Raw genomic sequence first — 12,699 nt, 5'->3', positions numbered from 1 at the left:
TATATATAAAAAAATTTTCTAAATTAACTTATTGCCACTTCAACTGATACAAGATGTTAAAGACATCTGAAACCCCTCGCATTAAGTCTAACTTCCTTTTGTAACCTGATTATTTAAAAATGTTTATTTTTATAAAATCTAACATTACTTAGACACTGAACTGTTATTGACTTCTACAGATAACATAAAATACTTCAGCATCTAATTCATCGATAAAATTTTGTATATACATTGAACTTAAAATTGAATTTGCAATCAGAGCAGTATGAAATTTAGCCCAGAGAGGACAGTGAGGAACTCTTTCAATTTATTCATCTCTTGAACAACATTGCTGTACTTTCAGTGATGCCCATACTGGTTTAAGAGATAACTACCACCATCTGTATTTTGATAAACTCCAGTTTTGAGCTTAACACTTACAAAATTATATATAATTAGAAAAAGTTGCTATAGCTACCTTAACTGCCTCTATTTTTATCATTATATGTATCCACCATTATCTTACATTATATGTACCCATTATCTTATCATTATATGTACCCACCATTATCTTACAAGATTTTGATACTGGCAATCCTTGATTATATCTTTCCATTAATCTTAATACACAACAGTCTTAGTCTAAAACATCTTCATAAGGATTTCATAACATTGTAACTACTCCTTATACATAGGGACATACCTGTCCAGGGTCTTGCTACTTTGATTCTATTACTCACATCCTGACAGTTTTAACATAGTGTGCTGCATCCTATTTTTTCGTGTTGGGCTAGGTGAAGAAAAAACATAGTTCATGTAAATGGCATGACCCTTATTTTTCACATTCTCAGAGAAACCACTTTATGTGCAACACCAACAGCCCTTGGTGCTTGAGCTGTTTTTCAACCTATGTACAGTTGCCAATTGTACACGTACCCAGTTTTTGCATCACCCAACCCTTGTTTTTCAGGCCCTGCTTGGTCGGTTTTACTGGCATGTACATTAGCAGCCTTATTCATACTTGAGTTCCTTTTCAGGATAAAAATTTTTTTGCCAAAGTGGCACAAGCTTTTCAAAAAGTAGTTGGATTTTGTGAGCCCTGTCATGCTCAAGGTGATTCCTTTGTTTCTCTTTGGAATTAGCCTGTTTGAAAGATAGAAAAAGTACAGAATTTTCAGAAATCTGTCTCCTGTCATGATGTCCCTGAAGCCTGACATCTCAATAAAGTCATCAGTAGACCAATCCAAGTCAAACAATAAGCATTTTGTGAGCACAATCAGAAGTAAAATTGCAATAAATGCCTTCCTTTCTTCAAAAATGGTGTCCTTCCATATGTTGATATACACAAGTGGGTGCCAGTATTTTCCCCTCTCTTTTCCTTCTCCTGACTAGCATGTATATTTGTCTCATTGACAAACAAAGTTATGATTTTATCATTAAGGAATAGACAAAAGAGTTGCCCCCCAGAAATGCCATCAGGCACCTCCTTGGGCCAGTAACTTCCTGAAAATCAACTGGCCAGGGATGATAGTATCCACTTGGTGCATCATTATAAACATAGTCACCATCCTCATCATTACCTCCAACCATTTCACCATTGATATCTGCCTGAGTGAATCCTTCAAAACTGTCATCCAATTCAGAATTAAACAAGATTTCTTCCAGAAAAGCTTCATCAAATGCAGGACTGCCCATTTTTTGTCCAGAACAAAATCCATAAAGCTATAATCAATTTAAAACTTTGTGTACTTTGTGGCAATAATGAAAATGGCATCAGAAGACAGAAATTTAGCCTCATTCTAAATCAAAAGTAGGCTGTTTCCAGCTTAAAATATCAGAAATAAACTTTGCGAAGTATCTATTTTAAGTACCCTCTCAAGGTAACACAAGGCACCTGCAGCTACAAGAGAGAAAGCTCATGGGCAACAACAGCATGAAGAAGACTAAATAGATGCTTCTTGTGATTATTTTATTGCAAAGATTATTTTGACCTTGTGTATTTTCATGTTCTGATCTCTTTGTGTAACAATTTCCCTACACACGCTTCTAATTATAATACAGTACACTGACTAATATTGTAGAAGAGAAAATGTAAATCTTTTATTCTTTCAATTCATTCCATATTAACTGTTTCATAGGGAGGGTATGCTGAAGATGAAAGATGTATACATAAACAATCCAGCACTTGGTGATGCTAGCAGCTTGGATAAAAAACTGGAAGAGAACGCACAGAAACTTGACCGATTGAACCAGGAACTGATCAAATTTGAGGTATTGTTTATATTAAGCTTGTCATTTTTAATAACATTATTTGAATCACATTCATCATTTTAACATCCAGTTTTTAATGCTTACACAAGTCAAAGGGATCTTGTTGCTAGCCCTCACTGGTTACCAAGCAAGTTAATACTTGTTACCCAGCTGGTAACATCATCATCATCATCATCATCATCATCGTTTAACGTCCACTTTCCGTGCTAGCACGGGTTGGACGGTTTGACCGGGGTCTGGGAAGCCAGGGGCTGCACCAGGCTCCAGTCTGATCTGGCAGTGTTTCTACAGCTGGATGCCCTTCCTGACGCCAACCACTCCGCGAGTAAGTATTAATACTGGTTACCAAGCAAGTTATCATTCCCTGATAAATTTTTGGGGAAGATTGGAAATGAAATATGCTACCTGTATGACATTGACACTTGTTAACATGCATCACATAATGTCAAAACAAGGAAGCACAAACATGTATGTATGAATGTGTATGTATGTATGTATATGTATATACGAGGAGTTAATCAAAAGTAGCTGGAAACATTTTCTGTGGGGCAAGACCATTGTAGTTCAGGCTTCCACACCTAAAAGCCACTTGATGTGACCTTCAGGCATCAATCTGCCGACCAGCAGCAGCAGCAATTGAAGTCATACTGTTACATGGTGTGTCTTTGTTTTGCAGTGCTTCTCCCGTTTTCATCAACTTTTGTGATGGCTAACACAAAGAAACAGCATGCTTCTGTGAAATTCTGTTTTCTGCTGGGGAAAACAGCAACCAAAACAGTTGTCATGCTTCAAACAGCTTACAGGGACACTGCCACAAGCAAAGCACAAGTTTACAAGTGGTTTTCATGCTTTAGGAATGGTTATTTGTCGCTTGAAGACCAACCTTGTTTAGAGCAACTGTTGACCTTCCAAGTGAAAGAAAGCATCATGAAAATTCATGAACTGATCATGGAGGACCTTCGCCAAACAATTGACAAACTTGTTGATACAACTAGTGTATCCTGGAGCACTTGCTAACAAATTTGGAACAAGGAATTGCAAATGAAAAGAATTGCAGCAAAATTTGCATCTCCCTTGTTCATCATCATCATCATCATCGTTTAACGTCCGTTCTCCATGCTAGCATGGGTTGGATGGTTTGACCGGGGATCTGGGAAGCCAGGAGGCTGCACCAGGCTCCGGTCTTATCTGGCATCAAAAGCAGTCACAACTGAATGCATGTCTGAATGCTGAAAGGGCAGCTAGAAATTGATCCAGACCCTTTTTCAAAGGCCATCACTGGTGACGAAAGCTGGTACTACAGAATTTGCAGATGTGGAAGAGGTGAATAAAAACATGACAGAGACATTAAAAGGTATCACTTTGCAAGAGTTCCAGCACTGCTTCGAACAGTGGAAACGCATCTGGACCAATGCATTGTTATAACCCCAACATTGACCGTGATGAAGGTGGGGAGAGTGAGAGGCTTACATGGAAGCCTTTGAAAAATGGTCAAACTAAAGTATTCCATCTAATTTTCTCAGTAAATTATTGAAGTATATGTTACAGAGTAACACCATGAAGTTTAAACAAAAATTTTACCACCATACAAGGGGATACACCATGGGTACCCCATAACAGTTATGGGAGACATTCAGACCCCTGCACAGTCATGAACCAATACTCTGGTTACAGTTCATTGATGATATCCTTTTTGTTTGGGAAGAGTCACAGGATAATTTACATAAGTTTTTGCATTTCTGTGACTGCTTTATGAAAAAACTATGGCAGAAAGCCCAATATAAATTTCTTGTTGAGTTTTTCAAAAACAAGTGTCAAATTTTTGGACACAAAAATTAAGTTTTCAGAAGGCTGAACAGTGACAGTTATTTTACAAATCCACATCATCTCACATTCATCTTCACTACTGCTCTGATCATCCACATCATGCAATTAAGTTAAATCGAAAGTCCTGGAGTTATTGGAAACATACTTTTGTTTTCCATTATGTCAAACACAATTACTGTGAATTATGATTAAATGAAATCCCAAATGACATAACTAAAGTTATCAAGGTAAGTCAAAATTTCATGTTTAATTTTATCAGCCAAAGTAAAATTTGTGATTAAATTCCTTTAGTGATTAACTGGCACCAAAACTTCACTGGTATTTCAAAAGTGTTGCATGAGAGTTACCAGTGTACTTCAGAAAAATATCCTCATTTCAAACAAATATTCTTTCATCCACTTGTTGTAGCCTTTAGATGCCATAAAAATGTAAGGGAACTATTAACCACTGCCTCTAACCCCAATAAAACTACCTTTGGAGTTTATGCATAGTGTACCCTGAAAAACAGAGGCAAGCCCTTTTCACAGACTATATGGGACACAGCAGAATGCATCAAACACAAGTTGATTTATGTTGGTTGCACAACAGAACAATAAAATAAAGATTCAATGGGATAAAAATGATGTCAAGCACAATAACGGTAGTTCAAAAGAACTTACTGAACAATCTATATCACACAACTGTAATTTTGAGGAACACTTGAAAGTGCAAATTCTCTGAAAATATTCTGATTCTACTGCATTTCACTCCTCAAAACACAAGAATAAATCATCATCATCATCGTTTAACATCTGCTTTCCATGCTAGCATGGGTTGTACGATTTGACTGAGGGCTGGCGAACCAGATGGCTGCACCAGACTCTAATCTGATCTGGCAGAGTTTCTACAGCTGGATTCCCTTCTTAATGCCAACCACTCCGAGAGTGTAGTGGGTGCTTTTACGTGCCACCGACACGAGGGCTAGTCAGGAGGTACTGGCAACGGCCATGCTCAAATGGTGCTTTTTATGTCCCACCTGCACGGGAGCCAGTCCAGCGGCATTGGCAACGACCTCGCTCAAATGTTTTTTTCACGTGCCACCAGCACAAGTGCTAGTAAAGCAACGCAGGTAACAATCATGCTCGAATGGTGGTTTTAACAAGCCATCGGAACGGAGGCCAGCTTGTTGCTCTGGCAACGATCTCACTCATATGGTACTCTTAGCACTCCACTAGCACGGATGCCAGTCATCGAAATGGTTTATAGTGGCCAGTCTGAACATTAAAGGGTTAATAAGTGGTTATGTAATTTTAGCTGATCTTTCTGATTAAATATGACTTTTATGGGCAGGTAAATTTAATTAACAGGTGTAAAAGCAATAGCACTATGATTAAACACTAAAATTGAAATTCTTAATGCATCTTACCTGTTTGATTTGTTTCTAAAATTATCCCAGATGTTAACCGCCAACAATTTTGCCACTTTTCAAGATGAGGTACATTAATTTGAATTGATTAAAATACAGGTGTAACTGGTGCAAGATTTTATTCTTTCTCTATATTTCACTCAAACATTTTCATTGAAAATAAGGTACAAAACTCTTATACTTGTCAATGTACCATTGGCTATGTACTCTCATACTATTTAATGAATACATTTATATAATAATGGATCTAATTAAAAAACCTCATTAACAGATGAGATAAAGTTGAATACAGGTGTGTAACATTCTATAAATTAATATGTATTTCTCACTTTCACATATTATTTTTAATAAAATGAAAGGAATATATGATAGTATTACTATCAAACAACAAAATATAGTTTTGCCATATTTTTATCATGAAACTGTCCAAAGCACCCTTTACACAAGAGCACTTTGCAAAACAAACACATATATGAGGTCTCAACCTGATATCTTTTCACAGTTTTTCTTTTTTGCACCAAAAGCAGTCTGCAAACATTTTTCTTTCTATATATTTTTTTCTACTTTTTGGAAGTCACTATTTTCTCTGTTGACAGCCATCTCAGTTAATTTTGCTTTTCTCCCAACTCTGTGCTTTCTGGAAGAACAGCCATCATGTAACTGAGATGCGATGTCAACCTGAAATTTCAAATAGTCATAATCCTTCAGTGGTGGAAGGACCTTGTGGCTTTTTACATAAACAATATATGAATTAACTATAATTAGACATAATGCTGGAGATCAGGACTCCAGTAGTTCCACAGTTGAGGACTCTGCTTGATAACAAACATAATGTTTATAGTAAATAAAGCTCACATTTCTGCAGTATCAATTGGCTGCCATAGTGGATCAGGTCATCCACAAATAGAAATTATGCATTGAGCATGTTTATTTGTTTCCTCTATGACAGTCTCAAAAAAAACCCTTCAGTAAAAATAAAAATAAATAGTCTGATGGTTGAGCATTGGGAGGTAGACTTTGTTGCGGACTAGTCTTTTCTGTGAAATCGGAAATTGTGGTTGATGTAGTAACCAAAAACTATGTCGCTGTAATGTTTTCAGCATCATTTTCATAACTTTCATTATTAAAATCTTCTTCGTCCAACAAAGATTCGTAAATATCAATATTAGATTCATCCAAAGACAAATCACTGTTGTTTTTGTTTATATTTTGTACATCATCAAGAGTAAACCTTCAAAGTTGGAATCACAACTTGCTGATGCCATATTGTTAAGAACTAAGATCTACACTTCTCTTCAAACATTGAAAATACCAAGAAGTTTCAAAACTTTCATGGTATTTTTACTTGAAGAGAGGCAGGAAAGGCTTTATCTCACATTATCTGAAAGCTACGAGAATTCGATAATGTGATTTGTTTATTTTTTTAGTGATTTCAGATATGGCCGGATTTGGCTGGTTCAAACAAATAAAGGGGAATTATTTTCAACTGGTTTTGGCCAGTCTGAACACTAAAGGGTTAATAAGCCTTTTAACAAGTGTTGGTTTGAAATATAATACCCCTATGTAAAATATTGATTCATTGATGATATTCATTATAGGTTATTGCATAGCAAACAAATGTTTTCAGTTTTGTTTGCTAACCAAATAGATTGGACTCTACCATCAAATTATCCTGAATGGTCACCTTGCAAATTTATATGCTGTACTCAGATATGGATTAAGTTTTCAGTAGAATTTATTGTGTCAATAGTGATAAATATTGTTTGAACTATCATGTGTTTCACCAGTTATATCTGTCTATTTGTTTAAATCTGTTCACTTTATTTGCTTCTTACTGAAACTTGACTGCTATATAGCTCTGTGTGCTTCATTGCTTCAGAGGAACTGTTTCTAAATGTCTTGATTTTTTTTCATTTTTTTTTTTGATGGGTGGATAATATAAATCATTAAAAAAAATTTTCTTTCGTGTTTGGATACCCCTATGCTATAAGTTTATCTGTTTTGATACAAAATATTTCTATTCTGTGTTTGTGTTTACAAACTTATAAACCTATGTTAAAAGTTTAATTTTCTGTAGCCTCATCGAAACATTAATGATCAAAACATACATGTTGACTACTAACAGATTGAGCATTTTATATTTGTATAGCTTGTTTAAGAAGTGTATTTAAGACATCAAACATTTTATTTAAGCTCTCATAATGAATTATATTGCCTATGCAGGGGATGAAAATAAGCTATATTTTCTTATACTGTACTCCATTTCATGTAATTCTAAGTTGAAATAATATTGTTTTCATGTTTCAAAGGGTTGAAGAAATTTTTTCTCCATATCTTATCAGGTTGTCACTTTAAAGAAAAACAAAAATTAGTGTCATATATGTATTGCTCCCTTGAGCCATTATCCTTCTTGTATGTTTGTTTGAACAAGAATTGTTTGGTTTGAAGATCAATCAGAAACTGATGGTAGGTAGAAATGGAGTATGTGTTTAAAAAGTTATCTAAAATATTTTATTTTCTGCTGCAGAATTATATGGCTGATGCAGAAGGCAAAGTGGTTAGAAGACACAGTACTGCTAATGACTCTTTGTCTAACAGTCCCTCTGAGAGCAGCGTTCAATCAAATACAGGTCCCTACATATCTGCTCCAGGAACTCCCATTGCACACCACTATGCGTGAGTATTTCTTCTCTGAATTTGATCATCATGTTATTGAAAAATTTCTTTCATTTTTTTATGTTTACTTATCTATATGTTCTTGCTGCTTTATTTTATTTGGTTAGTGTATTTGTTTGTTATTTACAAAAAAGATGGGGTGGAATTTTTTAAAGATCTAAATCGAAAACTATTCTGTGGTAACTATTGCATACCATCTTGTTACAAATGTCAGTGCTTTGGAACAAATTTGGAAAATTTCAGTGCTTGTTATATCTTTTATTTGAAGTTTGCACCTTAGGTTAATCACATCTTTCATTTGATGTCTGTCAGCTAAAATTCAGTGGAGTAAGCTTTAGATTAAGCTTATTTTATTGTAGTAGTAAATCTACACTTAAGGATGAAATTAATTTAAAACAAAGAAAAGTATTAAATTATTTTTTAAAATGTTTTTTTTCCATTGTATATCAGTATAGACATGGCTGCATGTACAATAAAATTTTCCACAAAAACTTTTTGGAATTTTTGATGCATTGATAAAGCTATAGAGCAGGCCTATTGGTGGTAAATAAGGACCAATAATATACACATGTTGATTAAATCATACCAATGTTAGAAATCGTTGTTGTTATTTGCTTTAATATGACAGTGTCATTATCATACTGAACAAAATGCTGCTAAGCATTTTCTCTGTCTTTACATTCTGAGTTCAAGTTCCACCGAGGTCTGCTTTGCCTTCTGTCCTTTTGGAGTCAATGGAATAAGTATCACTCAAGCACTGAGGTTGACTGGTATTTATTTCAAAATTGTGGCAAAATTGCAGGCTGTGTGCATATAGTAGAAAGGATTATTATTTGCTTTAATCTTTTGTATACAACATTTCTTTTTGTTTCATCATACAAGAACAATGGAGCTAGACTGTACTTTTAAAACATTTATAATGAACAAATAAATAAACAAGAATAATAAGCACAGATGTGATTGTAGTTAAGAAGCTTACTTTCCAACTGTGTGATTTCAAGTTCAGTATCACTACTGTACCTTGAATAATTGTATTCTACTGTAGCCTTGGGCTGACTAAAAGCTTGTGAATGGATTTGGTAGATGGAAACAGAAAGAAGCCTGCATATATTTGTGTGTTTGTACGAGTTCATATTTCCCTTATCTACATGTGTGTTTCATTTGCTGATTGTAAACACTGGCTTTGCTGATGGTGTCGTTTGCTTCCAGTGCACCATAAAAGCATGTCCAGGCTTCCTGACATTTTGACATGTTGCAGGATCTTTATAAACAGAAGACTCTTTTATATGATTTCATTTCTTTCCAGTTCTCCATGTAGACATATCTGGGTTATTTGTTGTTCAATAAACTGGAAGCTGACTAACTTATATGGAAACAATGGAGCTTGACAAGAGGAAGGGTATCTAGTCATAGAAAGCTCTTCTTCAACATACTCTTGTCTGATTCATGCAAGTATGGAAAAATATATGTTAAAACAATGATGATGATAGCAGTCATGTAATGAAGAAAATGTTAGAAATCATTACTACTACTTTTGTTCTTAATCATCATCATCATCATTTATCTCCATGTTCCATGCTGGCATGGGTTAGATAGGATCCCATGGACAAAGGACAGCAAAATGCTCCACTGTCTGCTTTGCCATGGTTGCTGTGGTTGGGTGCCAACAACTTTACATATTTAACTGGGTACTTTTTTTTGTGCCACCAGCACTAGTACAGTTGTCATGCAGTTTTCAAGGCTATGAACCCTGAGATAAGAAGGCAACTTTATACTTGGAGATAAGGAGTAGAATGGGATAAGGTATGAAAGAAAGGGGCCAGAACAGAACAGGTCTCTTATTGTAGAGGACCCATGGTGATAGAAAGTGATAATAGTAATGATGAGGTGTCAGAGTGGTCTAGGGGACAAGAAGGGCCAGTAGTGAGTGGGGGAATAAGGGATATCTGATAGTGTGGTGCAGCAAGGTAGTAGTGATGATACAGTAAACTGAAGAATGAAAGAGAAATGACATGATATTGAGTAAGTTACAGAAGTGGATGGGGAAAAGAGGCAGGCATAATGTATGAAGAGAGTGAGATATATGGGGTGAAGGAGAAAATTTGGTGGCACAGTGAAGGTGTGGGTGGATAGAACAATATTAATGGATGGAGGATGGATAATAAGTGAAATGGTTCTGGGTAGAAAAGTGGTATCAAGGAAGAACTGCAGTTAGGGAGGGGATAAGTGACAGTGGATGTCTTGAGGAGGAAGGAAATTAGGCAAAGGGCCCTGTTGTGCATATATATATTGAAGAATGACAATTAGTGCTCAACACCAAATCAGTGGATAAAGATTCTTTATTTGTGTATTGTTTTTATCCAAAATGGCAATGAACACCAATTTTTCTATGTGACCTGCTTGAAGAATTGTTGAGATATTTCTTAACATGAAACCAACGGTAGCCTTAATGCACAAATAAAGTATGTGTGTGTGTGTGTGTGTGTGTATATATACGCAAACACACACACACAGCTCTACCAGGACTTAGTTTCATTGAGGTAAGTGGGTCAAGGTACTGAGATCAATCTTCAAATTGTATCTTAAAATAGAATTTCTGTTTTAAAGAGAAACTGTATGTCCAATCATGCAGTGATGTTTTCCATCTTATCCCATATCTGTTCCTGTGTTCACACTTCTTGAAGTTATTAAAAATTTTTTTCCCATTTTGTTTTTTTTATATATAATAAAAGCATTGAAAAATAGTTTTGCTTTAACTTTTTGTCAGTTTTCCTTTCTCCAATTCAGGACTCTTTAATAAAGTTGTAACTAACTTTGTTTCTGTACTCCCATAATTTTTACCTAGATCCTTTGGTCTTGATCTATTTGATTTGACCTATCCTACATTAAATTTCAACTGTAATTCATAATGCTGAACTTGAAGAATTCCATAGAATCATTCATAATCTCAATCTTGTATTTTTGCAAAAGTTTTTTAGCCTACTATTATTTGAGGTTATTCTCTTTGATGCTGTCAAAATCTTTAAAGTATTTAAAAACATACTCAATTTTCTTGAACAATTTAATGTTGAATTTCTTTGAAACCTTCACCTCAATGGAGAAGAAAGCTTAGATCTTTAAATTGGGTTTTAAATACTGAAGACTGGCTTTTAATTGATTCAGCTGGTTAGTAAGTGTGAAATTAGACCTTTTTTTTTTTTTTTGTCATTCACTGTATTGTCACATAAAGCCTAGCATGAACAAGGATTATAATTATTACCCAACTATGTATTTATCTATATGGTAGTTTGATTGTTCATTTATCAAATGATTTGTCACTAAAGCCTAACTAGAAAGGCAAGTACTTAAAACATTTCTTACATATTTTAAACTATTTTCTCTACTCAGCAGCTAATACACATTTTGTCGGGCTAGATCTATGTGATACCTTCTGTTTTACATTCAACACCAGTAGTACTAATGAAGTTATTGCTGTAAGCCCCTATAAGCAGAGCTGGTTTCAACAATGTTGTGTGAGCAAGATATCCCCTCTAAGATGTAATGGTAGTTTTTCACAGATAACGTAACTCAGTTTCATATGAGTACATAATACTGAATTGTTGACTTGTCCACTTGACACTTTCATCTTCCACTGTACATTTGTGTGCTTGGGCATGAATGTGTGTGTGTGTGCATGCACACACACATGCATACAATATATGCATATTTACACTCACATACATGTATCTTCAAATAGTAAATTATTTTTTATTTTCTTCCAATATATATTTTATTTTTGTATATTTTATTTTTGATATATTTTATTTTTGATAGATGTTTCACCTGCTATTTCAAATATTTTAATTTTAGGGGTAATTTTTTTTTTTTTTTGGGTCTCCATTTTGGTCTCTTTATCTTAGCATTTACTTCTCTGTATATGAGACGTTGGGATTGAGATATAGTAACCTTTTAAATTAAACATTTTTTTGCATATTATAACTTAATAAACTGCAGTCATTCTAATTTGATAACTTGTTCATTTCATTTTAGTGTTTACATGATAGCATCAGTAGATTAGCCCTTTTGATACCAGCCAACCTTAATTCATCACTAATTCAATAATACAAACTCCTTGTATTTAGATTGAAACCTATCAAAATTTCATATTAAGTTATGTTCCAAACACCAATCTAATAATGACAAAGTTATTTTACTAAATTTTTCTTTAAGAATTTATCTGAGTACTTCATTTGATTACAGGTAACACTATGTATTTTGTTGACATTATGAAGGATATCTATGAAAGATAACTGATCTACAAAAAAATAAAGAGGGTTCTAAGTTTGAATATGCTCTTAAAAAGCAACTGATATTATAGACACTGCTTACTTTTTTTCTTTTTTTATTTTATCATACCTAAAAACATGTCCTCTTAATATTTGATTGAATTTAGTGAAGTTTAATCTATTCCAAACAATCAACCATTTGATGAAATGTTTAATTTAACTCTACATATTCATTCATGATTATTATCTAAAGCACCATCATATTGCATAGTTCTT

At 34.4% G+C, this 12,699-nt stretch overlaps 1 protein-coding gene across 1 annotated transcript in view; it reads left to right on the top strand.

The window, feature by feature from the left end:
• Positions 1-12,699, top strand: part of LOC115226360 (cdc42-interacting protein 4 homolog) — a 179,605-nt gene that overhangs the window by 146,881 nt on the left and 20,025 nt on the right. The window contains exons 11-12 of the mRNA XM_036500235.1: positions 2,118-2,250; positions 8,010-8,158. Of these exons, the coding sequence (XP_036356128.1) occupies positions 2,118-2,250; positions 8,010-8,158 (282 nt within the window). The remainder of the gene's footprint in view (positions 1-2,117; positions 2,251-8,009; positions 8,159-12,699) is intronic.

Source organism: Octopus sinensis, linkage group LG2, assembly GCF_006345805.1.
Source record: "Octopus sinensis linkage group LG2, ASM634580v1, whole genome shotgun sequence".
NCBI lineage: Eukaryota > Metazoa > Mollusca > Cephalopoda > Octopoda > Octopodidae > Octopus > Octopus sinensis.
This window is presented reverse-complemented; position numbering and strand designations above follow the sequence as displayed.